At 41.0% G+C, this 8,437-nt stretch overlaps 1 protein-coding gene across 2 annotated transcripts in view; it reads right to left on the bottom strand.

Annotated features, from left to right (window-relative positions):
• Window positions 1-3,164: 3,164 nt before the first annotated feature.
• The window catches only part of LOC109324360 (pulmonary surfactant-associated protein D-like), a 12,146-nt gene continuing 6,873 nt past the window's right edge, over window positions 3,165-8,437 (bottom strand). For both annotated transcript variants that reach the window (XM_019556351.1, XM_019556350.1), the window contains exons 3-5: window positions 7,409-7,507; window positions 5,767-5,850; window positions 3,165-3,615 (exon numbers count right to left, since the gene is read on the bottom strand). In XM_019556351.1, coding sequence (XP_019411896.1) covers window positions 3,239-3,615; window positions 5,767-5,850; window positions 7,409-7,507 — 560 coding nt within the window. In that variant the 3' untranslated portion in view covers window positions 3,165-3,238. The remainder of the gene's footprint in view (window positions 3,616-5,766; window positions 5,851-7,408; window positions 7,508-8,437) is intronic.

Here is an 8,437-nt window from a genome sequence, read left to right as displayed (position 1 = left end):
TTGAATATATGTTTGGCTGACTGAAAGGATGACAGACAGTGCTTATGTGCCAGTGCAAGCTGGAGCCAAAAAATATCACAGCCTTTGTAGTAGCAGCCTGCATGCTGCACAACATCTGTGAGACCTGCAGAGAGGTTTTAAGCCAGGCATGGGCTGAAGAAGCGCCACAGGTAGTGGCCAGACAGAAACATGGCTGGGCAGAAGCAGAGGGACCAAGAAGATACGCACAAAGAGAAGCTGGTTGGGCAGCCCTTGTGCAGGATTGTCTGGCAGCACGTATTGCTGACAGCAATTAGCAGTGCTTGTTCTTTCTTTTTGATTACAATAAATTCTTTTACAATTTACAACATAAATGTCTGTGTCTGTCTGCAGAGGTGTGCAGTCTAGCGGATGGGGGGTGGAGTGGAGGATGAGCAGGGCGGGTGGGGGAGGTGGACTGGAAGGGGTACGTATACCTCTCATGGGCCGGCTGGCAGCAGGCAGGCAGACGGAGGGTGAGTGAACAACCTGAAGTCTGCCTTAGGAGTGTAACCGAGGGAGGAAATTAGCAGGAGACTCCTGGCAGGGTAGGGGGCAGGAGTCAGTGGGATGGGACTGTGGAGGCCTACTGTAATTCATTAGGAAAGACATTACTGCGGGTAGATTGGTATTTTGCTTCCCACTTCTGGAATATGTGGGAAATGACACACACAACTTAAATCTGTCAAAAGAATGTGGCATGCAAACACAAATGTGCCGCACCACAATAACCTGGGCTAAAATTTTTCAGGTGTGGTAAATTAACAAGGATCAAAAACTATGTCAAGTACAAATGCCCTTAAAGAGCAGCCTTGAAGCATGCTTGAAAAAAGAGAGAGGCAGTGAGTCATGACATCTGCTACTTTGGCCTGAGGCAGCAGAATTAAGCATCAGTTAAAGAGTCCCTTTGCAAGAAAGTGGGGCAGGGCGAGAAAGCAGTCTAGTCTGGGATACTGGAGGACCTAGCCAAACACTATCACCCTGTGTATGACATGCCACACATTCCAATTAAAGCTTGATAGAAAACAGCTATAAATAAGTTGTACATTTTTCAAGTAGCAAATTTATGGCTCATTGGCCATTTTTATCCTGTCATAATTAGATTGCATGTATCTGATGTCTAAATTTATTGTGCAATTAACCAGTTAATTGCACAATAGCTGTAAAATGGAGGCTGCATGTCAGAGAGGTACAGTGGTTATATGCAGTTAGCATCCACTCTGCCTCTGTGTGACACAGAATACTAGGTAAGATGTACTTATGGTCTGACCCAGTAAATGGCAACTCTTATGTTCTTATGTCAGGGGCCTTAGTGAGAAGAGATGCATATATAAGCTGAGGAAGGTTTCTGGAAACCAATGTATACTGCTATAGATAAAAAATAATTTTAACTAAATATCATGGGTGAGATATTCTTGGCTCCATTTATTCCAAGTGTTATTCATATTAAGCATATGGGACATCTTTCTGATCCTTCATAAGCAGTTGTCTCACCACCAAGGGAAGTTCCTCTGCAAATCAGAGATTTCTTCTAGAACTATAAGATCGGCATTAAGTGTAATAAAAAATAAATGAAAGCAAATGTTGAACTAAACCAAGCAATCTATTATCTTGTATTTGCAGGCTTCTCCTCTACTGCTTCCTTACCTTTTCCTTCAATTTCTTTTTCTTCTGTCTTGTTTCTATTTAAATATTATGATTCTTGGGGCAGAGCTTTTGTGTGTAAACTGTCTGGTGCTTCTGCATGCTGAATAATTAGTATTAATAGCATGTACATTCACATTTAGCCCAAATTCAAGTGTCTAGCAGGACCAAGCCACAGGGTTAGCTGTGACACTCCCTGGTGACCCCAAAACTCCTGCCCCATTCTTCTCTCTAGGTCTCTCCCTTCACTCCCATTCGTCATGTCTTGGTGTTCTGAGTTGTTTTGGAAAGGAGTCTTACTTTCACTCTCTTGCTGGGCTCCTAGTCCTGATCTTTGTCCCTCTTGGGCACAGGATTCTTTAGTCCTGATTGTACCCTGTTCAGGGCTCAACTGGGACCCAATAGTCCCAAAACCAAATCACTAGTCAAACTTAAACAGTATGTAACCACTCTGGCTATAACACAGTCTACCAAAATCTCCACATTCTGGGTCATAGTCCCCAACTGGCCCTCAACTTCAGGTTGTTCTTAAAGTTGGCAGGATCTCTAAACCAACCAGCAACAGGACCAGTCTCACTGCCCTGGTTCAGGCCCTGGCTTATATGTCACTCAAGCCCTGCTTACTTCCAGTCAGGCAACTTGTTAACCCCAAAACATTTTCTTCTCTCTAATGGTAGTGAGTTGTTGCTACCATAGTTACTATAGCAGTGCCTCTGTTGCTTTAAGCGATACTCTGTCCTATTGTGCTATTTCTGTACAACTAGCACAGCAATAGGCACTTTCAGCTTCTAGCCTCTGGCTGTTTATCCCTTTGTAGCTAGCCCTTATTTGCCTGCCCAAGAGCTTTTTCCTACTGTTTTTCCTTCCCTGCCATAGACTCCCTGTTACAGCTATTTGCTAAAAAATCACTCAAATGCTTCTAGAATTCTATCACTATCAACAACAACAATCTGATAACCAATTTGGAAACAAAAATTCTAGCCCTCTAAATGATTTTAGACAGGAATTAAGGGAAATCTGTATATGAATCAGTTCTCATAGAACCTGTAGGAGCTCAACACGATATCTGAATCAAAACTGCATGATTACTTTATTGAAAAACAGTTCCTCAGCTACAGTAGGAATTTTGCAGAGATACAGCATATATCCTTGATTACATCACAGTACTCAGAATGAAAGATTATCGAACATTAATATTATAACAAAACTGAACGGTTATTTGCAACTCCCTCTGAGAAAAAAGAATAAGGACAGACGGCACTTTTACAGATGCTCCAATGTGCTGTGACTCCATTAATCAAGTCTGCTGCAGTGTCCTAATCAGAATATTTCCAGCATGCTGCACCATCTCGTGTATTTAGCATCCTGCATTTCAAAATGGCAGTGAGGTCACTTTAACTAAAGCTTGAGTTTTAGTTAAAGTGCCCCCTCCACCATTTTGAAATACAAGACACTGAATACCTGAGAAGCTACAGGCTTTTTAATTAGAGTGGCTCCCAATAGCCACTCTAATTAAAATGCTGCCCCCACCATCATGACCCCGGAGCATGTGTATAGGCAAGCAGAGAGATTAAAGCTAGAATTCACAAATTATTAACCGTTCTTCTTCACATGATCGGTCATTCCATCTACCATCTGTATACATTTCTACACAATCTTCTCCTCCTCCGGTATCATTTGGTTCTCCAGGAGCCCAGTTTACATATCCTATTACTTCCATGCTTTGATACTTAAATATGCCTTCTGTTTCCATGTCATTTATATCAAGGTATGCTGCTTTGTTATAACGCTGTATTATCTGTTGTATGGCACCATTTTCAGATGAAGTCCTTGGAGAGGCAAGATGACCTCCAGCTCGAGAGCATGTGGCTTTTGAAGTTTTATAGTCACCAGCAGAACCATTGGCAGCAAATAATTTTTCACTGATTTGACTCCCATTTATGAAATCTTCAACTAGAATACAGAAATATAGTAAAGCCAAATTAAGGGCTTTTTTCACATGTTAATCTATCATCCTAGAGCAATGGGGTGGCAGGTCCTAGAACTCTCTAGCAAGATGAAGAGTCAGTTTTGGTTATTCACTCCAGGTGAAATCTGCACACATTAACCCAGGAGTTGTAATAGGACAGGTGCCGTTAAAGCTGGAGCAGATGCAGAAAGGTCTTTGGAAACCTCTATAAACTCAGAAAAAATATTAGAAGAGGGCCAATGTGGTGCCTATCTTCAAGAAAGGGTGGAAGAAGGATCCAGGGAACTACAGGCCAATCAGTTTTACCTCAATGCCTGGAAAGACCTTGGACAAAATCATCAAAGAAACAATTATCAATAGGCTAATAGACAGTAACATTCAGAGAGATAGCCAACATGGCTTCGTTGCAGGTAGATCTTGTCTGACCAATCTCATTTCCATCTATGACCAGGTGACACATCACCTAGACATAGGGGAAGAGGCAAATATCATATTTTTGGACTTCAAGGAAACCTTTGACTTGGTGTCCCATGATATCCTTATGGAAAAATTGGGGAATTACAGCGTTGACAATTTCATGAGCTGATGGCTGGGGAACTGGCTCCATAGACAGACCCAGGGAATGATAGTTGATGGAACCAAATCAACATAGCACATGGTGACGAGTGGCATCCCCCAGGTCTCCATTCTTGGACCTGTACTCTTCAGTGTGTTTATAATTGATCTGGACTCTGGTGTTAGAAGTGGACTGACAAAGTTTCCTGATGACACCAAACTATGGGGAAGTGCAGTCACCCTAAGCTGGCGATCCAGGCTGACCTCAACAGTCTGACAAGGTGGGTGGATCAAAATCTGATGGCATTCAACACTGAGAAATGCAAGATACTCCACCTCAGGAGAAAAAAAGCACACCACACTTATAGGCTTGGCAGTGCTACACTCGCTAGCATCACAACCAAAAGAGTCTTGGGGGTCCTGATTAACCACAAGATAAACATGAGCCACTGATGTGATGCTGCAGCCGGTAAAGCAAACAAAACTGTGGCTTGAATCTACCGATGCATGTCAAGCAAGACTCAGGAAGTCATCCCCCAACTTTCCTCAGCCTTGGTGAGACCACAGCTGCAATAATGTGTCCAGTTCTGCACTCCACAATTCAGAAAGGATGTGGAGAAGCTTGAAAGAGTCCAGAGGAGAGCCACATGAATGATTAGAGGACAAGAGGGCTGGCCTTTTGAAGAGAGGCTGAGAGACATGTGACAGTTCAGCCTAGAAAAGTGCAGGTTCAGGGGTGACTTATGGCAGCCTATATATACATAAGGGGTGTGCACCAGGAACTGGGAGAACATCTGTTCACTGGGACACCCCATAGGAAGGCAAGGTCCAATGGTCACAAACTTCTGGAAGACCATTTTAGGCTGGACATAAGGAAAAACATCTTTAACCATCTGAGTCCCTAAATCCTAGAATAGACTCCCACAAGGGGTGGTGCAAGCATCTATTCTGGATACTTTCAAAAAACACTTGAATGCCTATCTTGCTGGGATCATTTGACTGTTGCTGACTTCCTGCCCTTTGGACCCAATGATTTCGTGAGGTCCCTTCCAGCCCTAATGTCTATGAAATCTATGAATAAAGCTTAGGCTTTGAATAACCAAATACTTTTGTTATTTCAGCAAAAAATAAAGGAAATCATCAGGAAAGGAAGGTTTTTTTACTTCAGGCACCGCGGTTTTTTTCTGTGTTAGATAGCATTATAATTATATCCTGTGATGGATACATCACAGGGGCACATGTGGCCATAAAGTCCATCAACTTTACATGATGGCATTTCCTTGTTCTGGTGAAATAAATGGGAGTTTTGGAAGCAAAATCTGGCCATTTATACAGAATGGCTGTCTCTTGTTTTTTTGGGGTGCGGCGTGTTTTCAATGAGCATAATTAACACACACAGTAACATTATTTCTGTATAAATAGAACTTGGGTGAAATTCTTCTAATATATGACATTAACTTGTGACAAATTATACGAACTCCTTTGAATTTTGAAGAAATTGGGATCCAGAACTGCATCCAAGCTTCCCCATGTACATTCATTTTTCCCTGGCTGGAACTAATGGCCTTTTGCTGTCTTACCTTTATGCTTTTTATTGATAATATCTTGCAATGATTTCAGCTGTCCCTGTAGATTTCTTATTTGATTTTGGAGATGCCTGACTTCTGAATGAGAAATAATTATTTTTATTTTGACACACCAAAATATAGAAAACATTTCTAACAGCATGACCTTAAAAAAGATATCTGCAAAATTAGTAATAAAACACAGTTTTTAATGTCAAAATTCTGAAGAACATTTACTATATATAAAACTGTGGCACAGAGGGCACAGATTCACTAAGGGTCTTGTTACACATTTGCTTGCAACAGTTGTAAAACATTGGAATGCAGTAGTGTATTAAAGATAGCACACGTTAGTCCTCACCTGAAACAGAACAACTTTGTAATGCTGTGTGGACACTTAACACATACTGAACTGCCTAGGTGTGTGTCAGCTTATGTTTTAACTGCACTGAGTAAGTGTTAAGTCAAACTTGCAACACCACTCTAATACTAAAAGAAAAACTACCTGTTCATTTCAATTCTAGTTCTTTGCTTCAGTCATAAAGCCTATAGTGAGAAAAATAATTGGTCCTTATGGTACTCCTTTTTAATTAATACAATTTTAGCTTGCATGAGAGATGCTGAATGGTGCTAACAGAAGAGCTGGTTGTTTTAACTATAGTTCATTTAAAAGTTAATAAACAGAAAGAAAACAGGTCCAGTTCTGTTAATTTATATCAATTATATCAAGTGTAACTCTATTGACTCAAGTTATTCCTGATTTATGTCAACATGAAAAGAGAATTAGGTCCAATAATTATATCTTCTGGGGAAATCAAGTATCACTTACGCAAAATCACCCCTTCCCTCCCACCCCCAGAGAACTCTCTCAATGCATTTATAGTCTGATCATACGTCATGGTTATATTTAGCTTGTATGAAATTATAAACATATCTGAATCAAGGTAGCTCCAGGTTAAATGATCTGACTATAACCAAAGGCAGGGTAACAGTTACTTCAGCAAAAGATAGGGCTGTCAGAATGAAGCAGGTGTGGGGGAACAGAGAACGTCCTCAATATTCTAATTTCCCTTTCCAGGCTTGAACTGGGTTTCATAAATGACCCAGCTTCAGTGACAACATCAGTGGGAAAATAAATGTCTTGAAATATGATCAAAGTTACTTAATGAAGCTTTGCAAAGTTATGCAAAATATTAATATTCTCCATGAACCCACTTCAACACAGCATTGTGTGCAAAAGTAAAAGTGTTTACAAACCCCAAACCAAGCTTGAACAAGCGCGGAAGTCATTTGTGCAGCTGAAGGTAAAGCTTGGGAAGCCTTTTTTTCTTCCAGTAACACACCTATTATTCACCCTTAACTGTTGTGTCTGTGGGTATGTCTGCATTGCTGTCACAGACTTACCTTATGTTTCCCACAAGACACAAGACAACCTACCCTTGGGTAGGTTTTGCAGCCTTTCTTTCGCTACCATGAGTAAAACTAAATTAACTGCAAAGATTACGGTTATTCATGGTTCACCATTCAACCAGAAGCAATAAAACTCACCTAGAATAAATAACAAGTCAATGCATTGAAAGCATTTGGCCAATGCTATTAAGTTTCTGCATTCCATACCTTCCTTTTTTAACTCTTTGAAAAGGTACATACTGCTTACCAGTGACGCAACACTCTGCTTTTGGTCCCCGTTCACCCATTGGGCCTTGATCACCTTTTGGTCCGGGGGACCCAGCCTTTCCTGGAAGACCTCTTAGTCCTTTCAATCCAATGGATTGATTGAGTGACATGGAAGAAACAATAATAAAACAAGTGAAAAATATGATTGTTAGGTGTTGCAAGATACAGTGATTTCTGTCAGCATCAGCGTGGGGCACAAGTCAGAACATCATAAACATTGGAGAAGTTCAGGTCCTGATCCAAATCCAGGCTTCATAGCTTGATTTTGCTGTTGTAGCCGAAACCCTAAAGGCAAAAATAAATTTCAGTTCCGAAAACTGGTTTGGATTTGAGTTGCCCTGTTTGGGTCAGTTTCGTGGAGTTCCTGAAGTGCTTCTTAGCAAGTATAGAGCTTCAAAAGAATTAAATGTTTAACCATTTCCCTTCTAATACTTGCTACTGGATTTTCAAAAGACCTGTATATTTCATACACAACACTGTTTTGTAAATATTCTTGCTTATTTAAGGACTTAAATGGAACCTATAAAACTGTCTCTTGATCTCATTTCCCTCCATTTTCCATATATATACATGTACCTTTTTCTCTTGTCTAAGCAGAGCAAAGACTACCTTTTCCCATTTTTCATGCACAATGTGAACTACAATGATTTTGAGATCTCAGTTAGGACTTCAGGTGACATTCAGGTAAATTACTATTACAGTAAAATTATTAGGACTGTGCAAAATTTTGGCATCCGTTTAATTTCAGAGGTGTTTTGGCCCATTTTGGTGCCTGAAACACGAAATCCAAAATGAAAGGGAAAGCTCCCAAACATCTCTGAAATGCAATGAAACCATCCAAAACATTTAGGAAAAGTTTTGGAATGTTTCGGGAATGCCCCCAATGGGAATAGTCTAACACCCCGGCAGCCCTCCTTTTAAAGAGGCTGAGGCCAGGCGGGGGATGGGGCTGGGGAGGGCAGCCATGGAGGCTTCTCCCACTGCTCCCCGCACCAGGGCAGAGGCAGGC

This window comes from Crocodylus porosus, unplaced genomic scaffold (genome assembly GCF_001723895.1).
Source record: "Crocodylus porosus isolate Cpor-Errol unplaced genomic scaffold, CroPor_comp1, whole genome shotgun sequence".
Classification (NCBI taxonomy): Eukaryota; Metazoa; Chordata; order Crocodylia; family Crocodylidae; genus Crocodylus; species Crocodylus porosus.
Note: the sequence above shows the minus strand (reverse complement) of the source record. Positions and strands in the feature narration are given on the sequence as shown.